Source organism: Pygocentrus nattereri, chromosome 10 (genome assembly GCF_015220715.1).
Source record: "Pygocentrus nattereri isolate fPygNat1 chromosome 10, fPygNat1.pri, whole genome shotgun sequence".
In the NCBI taxonomy this organism is placed as follows: Eukaryota; Metazoa; Chordata; class Actinopteri; order Characiformes; family Serrasalmidae; genus Pygocentrus; species Pygocentrus nattereri.
The window spans coordinates 28,010,169-28,025,950 of NC_051220.1; the positions used below are offsets into that span (position 1 = coordinate 28,010,169).

Consider the following 15,782-nt stretch of genomic DNA (forward strand, 5'->3'; position numbering starts at 1 on the left):
TAACAAAGCATGTAATTGATCAGTATTCTTTAAGTACATATGATAGGCTTGATCCGCTCTGGAAAAGCATGTTGTTCATTACAATAAAACATTTATCACGATAATGATAAAATATCACCATGTTGCCCATCTCTACCCTGGTTACAACATTTCACATTTTGGCTACTAAAAATGCTGACCCCTTAGCCCTATTGGCCACTTGCTTTTGAGATTTCTTTGCATTGTTTTTTCCTTTTAACACATCTGTTTGGTTGGACAAGGAATAAAATGCATAAAATCAGATTTTGTCAGAATTCATCTGCAACCAACATGAGAGGCTTTGGTGATGATGGTGATTTCCCAAGCGGAACAGGTCAATCTGGTACTATATAGGCAGTTCCAATGGCTAAAGTGATGATATCACACTGTAAAAAAAAGAGTCTTAAATAAAGTAAGGTGCTACATAAGCTGGCGTGTCTCAACGACTCTGTTACTAGCGTAGTGGACACAATCACACCCAGATCAGATGACATTAGAGCCGACTAGATGGATGAAGGGAGACCACCATAGTCACTACAAAGGCAGTGTTCTTGTTAATATAAAGCTTTTAACATGTATTTCATTTTTCAAAGCAACAACTGACTGTTTTTGGTAGTGAAATTTGCTTGGTCATTGTAAATACATTGTATAAGTTATAACCATGTTTCTACTATTTTGGCCACAAATTCTTAATTCGTTGACTGGCCAGTGCACATATTTGTTAGTCTACCCCTTCAATACCTAAATGAGACTGTGGCAAAAATTACTTGTGATTTATTAAAAGCACAAAAAATATTCAGATTGTTGGTAAATTAACATCTTTGATTTTCCAAATACACATAAGTAAATCAATTTAAGGGAATTAAAAATATGGCTTCATTCAACATGAAGGAAAGATTAACCTTGACATCAGAACATAGAAAATAGTCTAAAATCATTACGCTGTATATAAAACAAATATAGAATGGGCTATACTCTATATACATTGTTTTAGGAGCATGAGGTCACATCATATAAGTCTTCAGCTGTATGTTTTAGATATGCTGATAACATGCCTTTGCAAATCAGAGTCAAATTAGCAGGTCCAGTTTGATTCACCTGCAGGCTGAATACGATGTCAAGGCATCCACACTTCTGATTAAAGCACTTAGACACTCAGCCCATGCTTCTGCCTGTATGCTGTTGTGTTGCATTTACAGACGGAGCCACAGGGGTGGCACTCAGGCAGTAGAGACTTGAGGCTTAGAGCAAGCTGCTGCAGTACTTTGTGAGGGTCTTAGCCTGTGTGAGAGTAACAGTGAGGAAATGGCTTAATAGTTGTATCACAGTGTTTTGGGGTTCCTGTCTTTTGTATATTTGTCAATTAACAAAGTTTTATGAAGAGGTCCTGTTTTAGTACAATTTCAGAGAGTATAGTTAGTGTGCAAGTGTGTAATTTGGTCAACCTCACATAAGGGGTTGTCTGTGTGCTTTGGTGATTTGGTCAATATTGATTCCCGAAGCTTTTAGGATCCCTTATGCAACATGCTTTATAGTGGAGGAGTCATTCCCCATAAAAAATATGTAAGTGGTTCTGAGAATAGAGTGAAGTGGATGATAACAAGATTTGGAGGGATCATGTGAAGTGACCCATCAAACTTATTTTAAGCAGGTGGTGGTTATCCACATAGACACATATTTCTTCCTGCTTCCCTCTTTTCTTCCTAGTTTGAACTTTGTTAGGTTGTACTTTATTTGGGGTAAATGATTGATTTGAAATAGGTTAGTGGGTTATCTTTCTCCATATTCACCTTCAGCCTGGCAGGTTATTGTGTGCTTGTTTACAGTGTATGTTATGTAGCAAAGTAACTGCCTTTTCTCTGTGTAATTCCTCTGAGCAGAGCAGAACCTCTCAGTCATACTGATATAACTCAATAAGAGCTTATCTTTTTTATGACATGTTTACATTTAAGCCTTGGGAAAAAAAAGGTATGAGATTGAAGCATAAAGCCATGTAAAAGTTCGCAAAATGACAACGAGAGCTTTAGCAGTGTTGGTTCTTTATTAATGGGCAGGCGGCTGCTTTGTATTTTGTACTTTTTTTTAAAATACTGGTTTCATCTTGACTTCTGGCACTCATGGCTCTCAAAAAATCACCTGTTTATTTCACCATCACTGTCAGTGGCAAGGTTGGGAAAATGTAACTATTGAGAGAACATTCTGCTCACTGCTGCCGTCTGCAGAACATTGTTGCTGGTACTGGCAGAATTTTCCCTCACGGCTTCATTGAAAACAATAGAATATCTGTTTGACTGTTTTCCATCTACAACCAACATTGGGTATGCATGATGATATCAGAATTATGGTTTGATTACATTTTAACAATATTTCAAACCAAATATTTAATTACATGTTTATTGTACTCTAAAAGACCAAAATCTGTAGGTGATGCTCAGCTGTTGCACTAAAATATCTGCATGTTATTAATTTTACTGCATATGTAACCCACTTCAAATAAATGTTACAGTTCTCTGTAATGCTAATTTAAGTGTACAGCAACCACATTGGTGCATCGCCTTTAGGAACTGTTTTATGTGAGGATACAGAACTTAATAAATGGTTTGTTTAACTTAATGTGAATTCTTTTTTTAAGTATATATGGATATGCTTTTATATAATGTATGGAAAATAACTCAGAAATGGCAAAAAATAAATTCACACTGTGTTTTCTGCTTTGAGACGTGAATTTAATGAGAGTTTCTCCTCTGTTTCTGTTGTAGTTGTGTGGTGGTGCTACTGAACCCCAAGAAGAACAAGCAGTATCACATTCTCAACAACTCAAAGTAAGTCCCCTGTCATAGCTGCATCAGCAGCTCCATTAAAACCAGATTACTCAAGCTAATAGGTTGTACTGCAGAAACTTCTTAACTCTGAAATCTTAGTTTGGTTTAGTCACCATTACAACTTAAATAACACTGAATTTAGGACAGAAGCTATTACAAGACAGTTCTTAAGTTCATAAACATCCTAACTAGACAAAATGTCCTAAATTCTATGCTAACTTTAAGACAACCCCACTTCTGTTTTAACAGTATGTTTCTATCGTTTTATGCGGTGAAAGGCAGCATAGTTCACTGCAACCAGCAGAACAATGTTACATTTATCTACACTGAAAGTGATGCTTTGATTTATGAGGTTTTTCTTCTCTAACAATGTTTTAAAAATCTCAGATAGTGCAGACACATTCTCCACCATCGCCTCTTATTATCTTCATGTGTTAATGTTGATGAAAACCTGTTAGATTAAATATTACAGTGATGGTGGTGAATAATGAGGAGATAGAGTTGAATGTGTGTCTGTTTATTAGAATTTATAACGTTGGCCTGGTTGGCTAAAGCGTTTGGGAAACTAAAACTGAAACTGGAGAGCGGCGATGCTCTGATAAACAGCATGAATCGCTGACACAATGTTCTTAACTTCAAGTTTATCGCACTTTAGTTTTGTTTGCCTTTTTACGTGAGTAGTGATAGCTATCTGGGTAACTAAACTGATTTTTATTGTGATTAGCTCTGTTTTAAGTTTCAGCTTTGTGCGTAGGGTCAGTTGCTTGGTAACGGTTGAGGGCCAACTTTGAGAAACTTAGTTTAAGATTTCCTAAATTGAAATAAGAAAAGATGCCACCACAAGATAAGATTCCTGAGTTAAGATTTGCTTCTTTAATACAAATATGTATCTTGACCTGTCAGATCTTAACTTTAGACAAAAAGATAGGAAGTTTCTGTAATACAGCCTCTGATTGATTCATAACAATGTCTATTACAGAAAGCACTGGGCACTGTAAATTGTATTCATTTGAAGTGAATAGAACTAAAGGTATGCTTAGGGTGATCTGTGATCCTGTGGATTTGCACAGTTTTCCACACCAGTCATTACTTCCCTGTAATTACAGTAAAAACTCCTAAAATTACAGATACCACAGAAAAGAGGGCAAAGGCACATGATGATACGTAATTTGTCTCTCTTCAAGACTGTTCAAGACTTTTTGAGGGCAGATGATAAGTGAATGTTTTTGCTTGTTTTGAGCACAAATTGAAAACTTTTAAAACTACACTTTGTTCATTCTTCTGTCTCATTCCTAATTTTTATCGCCATGGCCACTATAAGACAGGAAAGAACACAACATAAAAAGTGGTTTTGTGAAGGCCTTGCCCTTTGGAATGTGACCTATTTCCAAACGTAGTTATGACCGTTGTTATGAAAAGAGGGGCTTAGCTCTGTAGAGTCAAGACTCAACATGCTTTCTAACGCTAGGATGTCCCTAGTAGTCCAAAAGGCCAATTCTTACACCTAGATTAAAATTAGTACTTAGAACTAAAAGCTCCAAACAATTAAATTGGTTCCAATTGTCTGATGTTTTGTTTTGTGAAGACATGTTCATGGCATTGATTGTACTGTGAGTCACTGCCATTGTGGTTATGAGCACTAGCTTACCAGACAGGAAGCCTCTTAAGCAGACAGGAAGCATTCACTTCAACAACATAACTCAAAAACTTCCCTCTCTTTTCTTTTAACTCAGGAAAACCATCACCACTCTAGCTTTCTCACCAGATGGCAAATATGTGGTCACAGGCGAGGTGAGTTTTACAGTTCTTTACTTTGCAGAGTGTAGTTACGTCACAGCTCCACGTCATGGCCCAGAAATAATGAGTCACTCTTAAGCAGCACTGCACCTTTTATCTCTCACATAAAGCTTCAGCAGGCGGAGAAATATGACAATGAACTTCAGCGTCATGCAGCATAATACAACTGTCTCTCTGTACCCTTGGGCTTCTGTAGTAAATGATACTGTACGATCCTCCCTTGCAGATATGTTTGGTATGTTACGTTGAATGTTTAAACATTTGGAGAGATTAAGTATCAAGATAACATGCCCACCTCTGCTGCAGTGTTTTTAAAGCAACAGCAAAAAAAGCATAATGTTTCCTGTTTAAAGTGTTCTTCTTTAGTTTTACTCTGGAGCACAGTGGTATACAAGGTCATCCCCAGGCTTGTAAGCAAAGCTTTTGGACTGGGCCTCCCTTAATCCAAGAAGTGAAGAATTGGAAGAAAATCCCAGCCAGACCAGACATAAGAGCAAAATCTGCATAGAGCCATGTAGTTATAGAAAGTATAAACAATATGCACCCATGGCCATCTTTGTATTATTTATCACTGGAGGTTTCAGTTTTTAGTATGAAGTAGTCTACATTCCACTGCAAAATCTTCACACAAGCAAATGCCCATAAAATAGCTTCACTGCTGGAGATCCTGAAACCTGAATTATGTCCAATATACAGTGTCAGAAACCATAAGCAGTTCTTTTTAACCTTTGGGGCTAATATAGCTAACAAGTAATGCAAGTTTTGGGGCTTTATATATTGTGTAATAGTATTTTTCCACCAGGCTGTATGGTGCATTACAGTTACTAATCCAAACTCAGAACTGACCATACTCTTGTTGAGGACCTGTGTCTGTTTTCCATCATGGAAGTAGGTGGAACAAAGTATGCAGAGAAACAGGTGAACTACAGTTTGTAATTGTGGAACTACAAAATGCAGGTAAATGGTAAATGGACCTGATAAAATGGACACTGAGCGTAGATACAAGGAGGTGTACTAAACTAGAGTCTGGTCAGTGCATGTGAAGAGTCATAGACAGTGATTCTGGCTGGTTAGGTGTTTTTTTTTTTTTTTTTAAATGGCAGTCATCTGACTTGATGCACTGTGATGATTGAGTTTGGCCAGTTAGTGGTTTGTGCCAGGGCTGAACAATTTGTGGAAAATATGTAACTGTGATTTTTTTTTCTGTTCAGTAATGCGATTGCAATTTATTTGTGATTATTTTCTAAAACTCCAAGTATTTTTTGGTCGAGAAGACCAGCATATCCATTTTGGGCTTAAGGCCTGAACGTGGAAAGTAGCCTATCAGACTCTGATCAGTTCACAAGCTCTGCAGGTTAAATATTTCCACTTGTGAAGTGGTGAATAACATATGATAGAACTTAGATGGCAGCCTTTGCAATCTAAAAATTGCACTCTTTTGAATTTCAATTTTGGATTAAAAAAGGTTAATTGTTTGGCCTTAGTTTGCACCTTTACTAGCTCCACCCGTTTGTTCTGGGTCATAGTGCTTGGTACAGCAAGAAGGGTAACCAAATTGACTTGTTCATGGATTTGTAACCGTATAGTACAATACCTGTCTGTTTTTCTCTAAACTCTTAAAAATTCTATATATTTAAAAAATTCTAAATATTTACACCATTTAAGTTCAGGTGAAATATTTCCTCCAATTATATACAAACATAGATAGCACGGCTGAACACGAGAGAGGAGTGAGCTATGTGCCTCTCTAATCCAGTGATCCATACACGCTCAGCACAAGACTTCAGTGGTGTGCACGACTAATCCCTTCCGTTCAGGAGGAGCCTGCGCCACCAGTGCGCTTGAAAGCAGTGTGAGTGTGTTCTGACTGGTTGCCGTAGCAACAGGCGGCATGGTGCCAGCCTACGCACCAACAGTGTCTGCTGTCGGTAAGAGGTGAAAAGAGGAGAAAACCGTGGAGAGGAGAAGAGAGACAAAAATTGAATGTGTGTGTGGAGAGAGAAAACGAGTCAGGGAGAAGGTGTATGCAGTGAGAGAGAAAAGAGTGAGTGAAAGAGGAGAAAACAGGAGCAGAAGGATCGCATTATGTGGTTTTCTGCCATGGTTGACCCACACACAAACAGCTTCCTCTGTGTGCAGAGTGTGGCCTCTATGTTTGGTTGCAATGTTGAATGATACGTGCAGTCAGGCTGCTCTGTGTAATAAAGCAGGATGTTCTAGTAGAGTCATCAGAGAACTCCTGCAGTAAATCCGCTTGCGGCCCTTACAGTTATTCGTCTTGTTCTGATTGAGTTGCATAACTTGTATAGTCGGTAGATTGAATTGATCCTTCACCTTTCAGTACAAGGAGCACAAAGGACTTAGCATAAAACCAGATTTTGGCAGAAATTAAATTAAAACCTAGAGAGCTTTAACTGTAATTGTGCCCAATCTTTTATCCCCCCCTGTTCTTTTTCTCCCTGTCTCGGTTTCTGTTCTGCTCTCTCTCTCTCTCTCTCTCTCTCTCTCTCTCTCTCTCTCTCTCTCTCCCTCTCTCTCTCTGTCTCTGTCTCTTTCTCTCTCTCTGTCTCTCTCTCTGTCCTTCTTTCTCCTTCGTTCTGTTTTCTCTCTCTTGTTCTCACTATCTTGCACTCCTTTTCTCTCTTTCTCTCTCTCTGTCTCACTGTAGAGTGGTCATATGCCAGCAGTGCGTGTGTGGGATGTGGTGGAGAGGACTCAGGTTGCGGAGCTGCAGGAGCATAAATACGGCGTGGCCTGTGTGGCCTTTTCTCCCAACAGCAAGTACATTGTCAGCGTGGGCTACCAGCACGACATGATCGTCAACGTCTGGGCCTGGAAGGTGCTTAACATTGTCAGCTTACGCAACCCAGAGAGGTTTGATCAAACCTTCATCAGTGATAATAAAGTTCTTTTTATACCTTTTCAGAAAAATGTAGTGGTTGCTGCCAACAAAGTGTCCAGTAAAGTGACGGCCGTATCGTTTTCCAATGACAGCTCCTACTTCGTCACAGCAGGGAACAGACATGTGAAGTTCTGGTACCTGGACCATGCAAAGTCCTCCAAGGTTTTGACCCATCTTTAAATAGTCATGACTCTTCATCTTTGTGTCATTTACTTTCAGTGTTCTACTTTTGTCATTGCATTACAAACGGAACTATAGTCACAGATAAGCAATAAAACTGTCATTTTAACAAAAACATAAAAGCAGACCTGTGGTCACTTTCAGGTCAACGCCACAGTGCCGTTGCTGGGCCGTTCTGGGCTGCTGGGAGAACTCAGGAATAACTTCTTCAGTGATGTAGCCTGTGGCAAGGGCCGGAAGGCTGACAGCACCTTTTGCATCACCTCCTCAGGCCTATTGTGCGAGTTTAATGACAAGAGGCTGCTGGATAAATGGGTGGAGCTCAGGGTGAGTGAGTCTGACAGCTGCAGTCTCTTTACACACAGAAATTATTTTCTAAATACACTTGAAACTACCTTTGATTGGCTTTGTATTATTTTTGCACTTCCTATATTTGCACATATTGAGTTTAAGACTGTTTGTTGTTAAGTTGATCTGTGCTGTCTTGTGACGAGGCACTACTGCTTTAGGGTGCTTTTTCTGGCTGAGCAGCTGTGGGCTGGGAGGGTTTGCATGTGCTAATTAACCATGCTCCTGTCTGATATCAGTATGTTCTGCTTCTCCTCTTCCTACACTGCCCAGAAAAACGACAGTATCGCAGTAAGTTGTTTTTCAGGAGTGCACCAGCCACTTTCACTTCACATCTAAAAGCTTATGTACCCCTATTCTGACCTCAGTTGTGGCCACTTGTTCGTCCTGCTGGGTGTCTTGCACATGAATTTTTTCATTGTGATCATACTAAGTTGAACCCAGGCATTCCCCCATTACTGAAGCCCCTCTCAGATTCATTGTCGTCTTGTACTCACATTGCATTGTGTCAGTGGAACTGTATTTTCTGCTCATGAACTCAATGCTGACTTACACCTCACAAGCCCATACTTCTACATCCTTCAGTAGTTTCTAGTGATTCACCAAAATGAAAATTCTTGGACGAACGCTGAAACTGAAAACCAAGTGCCAGATTGATTTATATTTTAAAATTGCTTTTTTGTAAAGGGCTGAGTTAGTTTCAGGTGCAAATGGAGCACATTCTGTCCACATGTAATGTACAAGCCTTGCACATAAAACCAAACGCTCAGAAAAAAGCTGAGTATGCTGCTCTTCCTCACGCATGTACATATGCATAGACCACTGAAGTTGTGTCATCATTCTGTAGTCAGCATAATGCACACATTAGAAACCCCATGTCTAAGCTTTCATTGATGACACATAATGGTCCCAAACTCAATCCATTTCATCTTAACTATATATGGATTTCTCTATGAGGAAAAAATGAATAGGATTTTTTAAAATGCAGTGCTTCATGGTATGCAAAGATGTTCCAAACCTGGTGCACTTTGTCGTATGTATATTTTTCCACCTTGCCCACTACAGAATGACCCATAACTTCAGAGATCTGTTTGAAGGACAACTGTGCAGAATATGGGGAATTGTGCAGAAAGTAGGTGAAGATATTACATGCATTGCATGTTCTGCTAAATTTACTAAGATTGGAGCAACTCATGGTGGCTGGTTTTGTGTTGTTGTTGTTTTTTTTTTTGCTCTGCCTTCTAAAACCAGGCACCAGTTAGTCAGAAGCACAAGTTGCAAACTTGAGCTGAAAGAACGTTTACCAGCAGAATAGTTTTAAGTGCTCGAGACCAGCAGTGTGTCTTACAAAGCAGAAGCTCCCGACTAAGAGATAGAGTTCTAAGCTAAGTTTCAGCATCACAAAACCTAACAAATGGAACCTTGGCTAACTTGTTTTACGAAGGTAATTAACTACTTTCTGTGTTAACAGGTTTAGATTTTCAAGGAATAATAAATCCTATTCCAGAAGCTGTTTATGATCTGAAATCTCAGCTTTAACCTGCCCTGTAGCAGACTGTTTATGCAGTATAAGTTGCCATAGTGATGTAATGTCACCATTGTGAGACAGACATTCCAGTCTTAGCCTGAACTAAGCTTAAAGTTTGCTTGCTAAACCATAAATCCTGCTTTGTGAGACAGCCCCAGGTATTTGAGAAGACATGGTGCAAAATATGCTGTAATGCAGGCCGCAGTAGGTGCATGCAGTTTGTTATTGTTTCACAAACTCTTTTTTTCTAACAATACTCATGTGCAATGTTTTGGTGGGAAAGAACTTCAGTCTTTATCAATATACTTTAATTTTCTGTTTTGTCTTGAGTTTGTTGACAGCTCCTTTATTTCCAGTATGCCTGCATGAGCAAGCAAATAGGGGGCAGGACTAGACACAGTTTGTGCAATGCTGCTGCTTTCAGGTGTCTTGGTGTTACTGGAAAAATTAGCTTCCCACCAGAAGACATCACAGGAAGTTTGATGATGAAGTTCATAGTACATTGAAATTTTCAAAGCACATTGTGATGTCATTGTGACGTCAACACTGTTTTCATCATGAAATCAGAAAAACTCTACAGATGTAATAAACTATAAAGTCAACTTAAACATGTGCATTTCATTTCTGCTTCATTTGAGAACAAAAACACCAGTAAAATAGGGCAAAACATGTATATCTCAGCTAACTAAAAAAGTACATCATGTATTTCACAGCCACAGTGTTCTGTTTCTCTCAGACATAAACCACTTTGGGTGAATGAGTTCCTCCTTGGAGAAAACTACCACCCCATTTGTGCTTGAAAGCAGCATAAGCTGTAGTCTTAGTAAATTAAATCTTAAACTCTGGTGCATTGCAGGTGCGTATTGCAGTTGTATCAAGACACAGTGTACAGTGGCCTAGTGTCTTTTAACCATGATCTATTTTTAATTCTCTTTGCCAATGCAAAAAAAATGTATTTAGTCTGTTTGCCAACAGTTTCTGGGGCAGAAGTTTGGTGCATCCTTATTATTTTTCCTCTTTTAAATGTTAGGCCTATGCTGTTTCTACCGAGACCTTATTGTGAGGAAAGTGTGATTGAAACCAGGAGCGCAGAAGTGCAAATTCCCACAGTGTAGAGTGATAGAGGGAACTGGAGGCGTGAGCAGCAACTGGCTGAAACACACAGTGAATTCACAGATAAAGTAGATCTGCCTCGCCATCACCATCTCGCTGCCAAACTGGGTCACGCTCAGAGCAGGTGGGAGCTTGCACTGTCTGGGTTCTGTGGCAGCCCCTGTTCACCGCGCAGACAAATATGTGTGTGTGTGCATTAGAAAAGTAGACAAAAGGCTCTCTGTCTGAAACCTCATCAACTGCAAGAGTGCCACATTCCTGGCTTTGATTTGATTATCCAAAAATGTATCAAAGTCAATTAAGGTTGTGCAAGTAAATACCGCCTTACCTCCCTTACCTTTTTTACATACTTTGAATCAAGGACATCTAATGCCTGTAGTGGGCTGATGATCATGATGATAAATTATTAAGATGCTCCCTCTCTCTTCTCTCTAAACTGTTTCTGGTGTTAACTTGCTTTCTCTCAGATGTAATCTAGCACTCCCCACGAATCTTGAACAATATGGATGATGTTAGTTTTAAAACGCGTCTGAGTTGGATCGCCTCAGTAGGTGATGTCCTACTTTATTTTCTTTATGTTGTTATTGTCCCACTTTATTTATTGATGGGCTAATTGAAGCACATGCATGCAAACACCACAGAGATCTTCATTTCACCAGCCTCAATCCAGTCAAGTATACAAACATCACTTCAGAAGATGCATACTGTCACTGTGGTAACAAAACCTTGCATCTCCGATACTTTATAGAGAGGGAAAACATTCTAACATCTCTTTTTGTAAAACGCTTGAGAGGTTTGTTTTTCAAAATGTCTAGTAGTCCATTCGCCATAATGTTTACACAAAGTATTAAAGGATTGCACGTTCCAAAAATTTACTAGGTTTTCTTATGACAGTGACTGTATGTCTGCCATTAACTGCTCAGTGGATTGATATAACAAATCAGTGTCTGTATACACAAATTTTGCATCTCTGATTAAATGTACAAAGATCCCAAGCTCAAAAGGGAGGTGAAGTGTAAAGTTCCTGTCTACTTATGGAATCTTAACCTGCTAACATTCAGTTCTTTTGTGCTGATCTTCCAGACTGGCCTGGCCACCTCTCTGTCTGTGACGGAGGAGCTAATTTTCTGTGGCTGTGCTGACGGAACTGTGAGAGCATTCAGCCCGACCGATCTGCACTTCATCTGCACTCTTCCTCGCCCGCACAGCCTTGGCACTGACATAGTCACTGTCACAGAGGCCAGGTACGCTCCAAAGCATTACCCACACTCTGTAGTACTCCCTACTGAATCAAGCCGCACCTGGCCAAAAAACAAAAACCAGAAGAAAGTTTTTTTTTTCTAATTTGCTGTTTTATTTCAGCCTTTGAATAAACATACTAAACATAAAACCTACAATGTAATAAAGAAATGTCATTTGTATTATTGATAAAATCTGCTGAGCTCACAATAAATTAACAGTTTATCTTATAGTAAACTTTTCACAGTATGTAGTTACAGAATGTGCCACAAAATCCAGCATCCTCGGCAGCAGAGAACAGCTGGTCATTCAAGGCAGTGAATTGCATAGTTTTTTTTATTTATGCTCAGCACCGTGACATGGGTGTTTGTTAATTTTTCATTAATGCAGCATTTTAAAAACTGTGGCTGCATGTGACATTGATGTGCTCACAGGGACTTTCTTTTCTGCTTCTGTTGTTTTGTTGTGGTCTGAATATTGAGTGGAATGTGGTGTGTTTTAAGTGGTATCAAACCTGTAATGGAGACCTTTTTGAGCTTGATACTCAAGACAAACAGAAACTATAAATCTCTTTTATAAAGTTCCTCATGGAAAGTGTGGAAGTTGACCGTTGACATCCGTCCACTCTGCTTGGTGCAGAAGAGCGAAAGGTTCAAGCAGCATTTTTAATCACTATTTCTCATCATTAGCATTAAAACTATTTGAAAAAGTCTTAGATTTCGTTAGTTTGTTGTAGTGTTATTTAATCTTTTGTTTTTTGGGCAAACATTTCAGCCTTTTTTCTCTTTTTTGGTCAAAAAAACATTTTTGACCATTTTTATGGCAGAATTCACATGGTTCTTCATATGAAAATGCTGCATGTTGAATAGGCAAACTTTGTTCAATAATCCAAGCTTTTTTTATTGTTGCCTCTCATGTTTAAAAGTCAACTTATCGGTATAAATGCTTTTATTGTGTCCTCTAAATTAGGTCACTGTGGGTTTTCTGGTATTTGTTTCTTAGCTGCTGTCATAAATATGCAAATTGTTCCAAACAATGTTGGCAGCCTGTCCTCCTGTTTTAGAGTTCACCCAGGGTGTGTGGGTTGTCTGAGCAGCATGACCAGTCACATGTTCAGCATTCTGTGGTTTTCCCTCAGAGACCTTCAAACTGTCTGTATGTCAGAGGCACCCAGGACCGCTTAGCATGCATCTCATAAATATGCCTGGAAAATGGCAGGATTGTGACCCTTTATGTCTCTTTTGTGGTCAGTGAATCCCAGAGAGCATTATCTTTTTTAAATCTTGCTTTAGGTACTGTTCTGTGGTCCACATGGACACGGAGTAATAGACTGGGACTAATAAAAACAAATTTCTTTGTGAATATTCAGTATTACAGAGGTTTTAGTCTTAGTTCAGTGAAAGTCTTTCAGTTTCAGGGTTGGGGTGTGTCAGGTCTTCATTACTGTATGAAAAATGACTGAAAAGTGACCACAGAATTCCAGTGGAAACATCATTTCCAGCCTGCATGTCAAAGCCTAACAGCAGTGTTTAATGTTTGGTTACAGTATGGGTTTTACTGACGTTTTACATTTAACCTCTCCTTAATCCATCATTTCTTACCATCAGCCACCTCTTTGCTTACAATGTGGACGCCCGGTATCCTGATACAGTGGCTGTGTCCTATGACCCCGCCAACCGGTGGCTGTCCTGCGTTTACAACGATCACAGTCTATATGTGTGGGATGTCCGTGACCTCCGAAAAGTGGGCAAGGTCTACTCTGCTCTTTACCATTCATCGTGTGTGTGGAGCGTAGAGGTAAGGCACGCAGCTGTAGAGGTAAAGCAAATCTGACAGCGTGTATCAGCCAGAATTGACAACCATATGAGCTTGGGATCAACTGATATGAAGCTTTTTTTGGCTCATACCCATACAGATTTTATATTTTATATTTTAGATATTAATGTCATGCTTCAAAAGTTTTAGTTAATCTGTACTTTGCTAACTGATACAGTGCAGACTCATACAGAGTGTAAATATTGTAGTAATTACATTTGAATAGTATAACAAAATAAAAATAATAACTCTTAACTCTCAAAGAGTGATGTGAGGTCTATACAGCCATGAATTAATGACCTTGAATTGAACCCAACTCCTTGTCTTTGGTCTTGGACTGCATGATAATTGTACACTTTGTATTAGGGAGGTTTTTTGAGATGTGTTTTTCACTTTGATTATTTATATCTTGTATTTTATTTAATTAGCAGTATCTCCGTGGCAAAGCTTGTTATTTATTATAAGTGTATGTTATTATTCTGGACAATTTGTAGCACTTTTTTGTGATTCGCACTACTCAGGATTATAGACATTTTAAGCAGGTCTTAGTTTTTTAACAAATAATGACCTTATGTAGGTTGCATTGCAAGTTTAAATTGAATATACAGTTCTAAGTTTGGGCACCCCATCAAATGACGTTTTGTTGATTTTCTAAGTGAAAATAAGATGCAAAAATGTGATTGTCTCTACAGAGAACACACCTCTACACATTTTAATACATAATTACTGTTTGTGTGCTGAATTTAACATATTTGAATAAAAGTAAAGCATAAAATGATACATATGCAAAATTAATGGCACATTTTATGTTTTATGGTCTATTTTTATTTAGTTTGTTTATGTTAAACAAAATAGAAGTTGTGCTCTAAATTTTAGCATAGGTTTTTTGTAGAGTATGTGTCAACTTATTTTCACCTAGAAAATCAAAAGAACATGTCATTTCACCAAGATTGTTCAAACATTTGCATGCAACTGTATCTGGCATGGATGTTGCTTTTCTAAGGTGTGTATGTGTCTGATTGTGCTTCTCAGATGTACCCGGAGAGCAGTGATGTGGAGCAGTTGTGTCTCGCTCCAGGATCGTTCCTCAGCTGTTCTTCTGACAACACCATCCGCCTGTGGAACATGGACACACACAGTGCCACACTGAACCGCAATGTCATCAGCACTGTCAGTTTCGCAATATTTCAGCTCAACTTATAACCACATGTTTAAAATTTGAAGTCTCTCTTTCTGTTTCCCTCCACTTACATTTATATAAATAATTCATGCAGGACCTCCAGAAGATCATTTACATGGATGATAGCTTTACAACCATGCTGGACACAGACTGCACCATCTCTAGCAACTCAGAAAAGGCTGATCCACAGACCTCGGAGAACAGGACAGGCATTAGGACCATGTGTGTTAGTCCAGACGGACAGCACCTGGCATCAGGGGACCGCAACGGAACACTGAGGTTCGATCCTGGGGGAGCTTCATCTTCCATTTTGCAACTTAGCACCTCTGTGCTAATTGATTTTAGATAATTGACCCACTGAGGTTTTAATGGAAAGAGCACAGTGTGTTTGTGATTCATTGGCTGCTTAGTGAACATTAAAATCACAGAAACGTGAAAAACCACATAGAAATGTCGGCCACTCTAATATGCCATTAGTGTCGTGAGTTTAAATGGGGATTCTAGCCATTCCTCTTTAACTGTAAAGAGGAAACCTTAAAACTTGCAATGTACTAGCTTAAAACTAGCAATGTACAAAAGTCACTGCACTTAGTGTATTTAATTTCCAGTCAAAATAGTTTTTCAGTGTCAGGAAAAAAACAGATAACATGTTTACCAGAAAATTACTCAGGAGCCTTAACATCTAAACAACATGCACCTGCAGATTTCATTGAAAAACCAAAAGCAGGAATCAAGGTAAAGGATGGATAGAATCTAGACATGGCTTAGAATCTAGTGTATCCATCCTTTACCTTGATTCCTGCTTTTGGTTTTTCATTGAAATCTGCAGGTGTGTTTTTA

The 15,782-nt window shown here is 38.9% G+C and overlaps 1 protein-coding gene across 7 annotated transcripts in view; it reads left to right on the plus strand.

Moving 5' to 3' along the window:
* Positions 1-15,782, plus strand: part of mapkbp1 (mitogen-activated protein kinase binding protein 1) — a 57,123-nt gene that overhangs the window by 17,199 nt on the left and 24,142 nt on the right. For 6 of the 7 annotated variants that reach the window (XM_037541815.1, XM_037541816.1, XM_037541820.1 and 3 more), the window contains 10 exons: positions 2,778-2,840; positions 4,574-4,631; positions 7,306-7,476; positions 7,564-7,701; positions 7,864-8,046; positions 8,341-8,358; positions 11,792-11,952; positions 13,555-13,744; positions 14,795-14,932; positions 15,037-15,221. In XM_037541815.1, coding sequence (XP_037397712.1) covers positions 2,778-2,840; positions 4,574-4,631; positions 7,306-7,476; positions 7,564-7,701; positions 7,864-8,046; positions 8,341-8,358; positions 11,792-11,952; positions 13,555-13,744; positions 14,795-14,932; positions 15,037-15,221 — 1,305 coding nt within the window. The remainder of the gene's footprint in view (positions 1-2,777; positions 2,841-4,573; positions 4,632-7,305; positions 7,477-7,563; positions 7,702-7,863; positions 8,047-8,340; positions 8,359-11,791; positions 11,953-13,554; positions 13,745-14,794; positions 14,933-15,036; positions 15,222-15,782) is intronic. The other variant, XM_017699829.2, reaches the window with a different exon arrangement.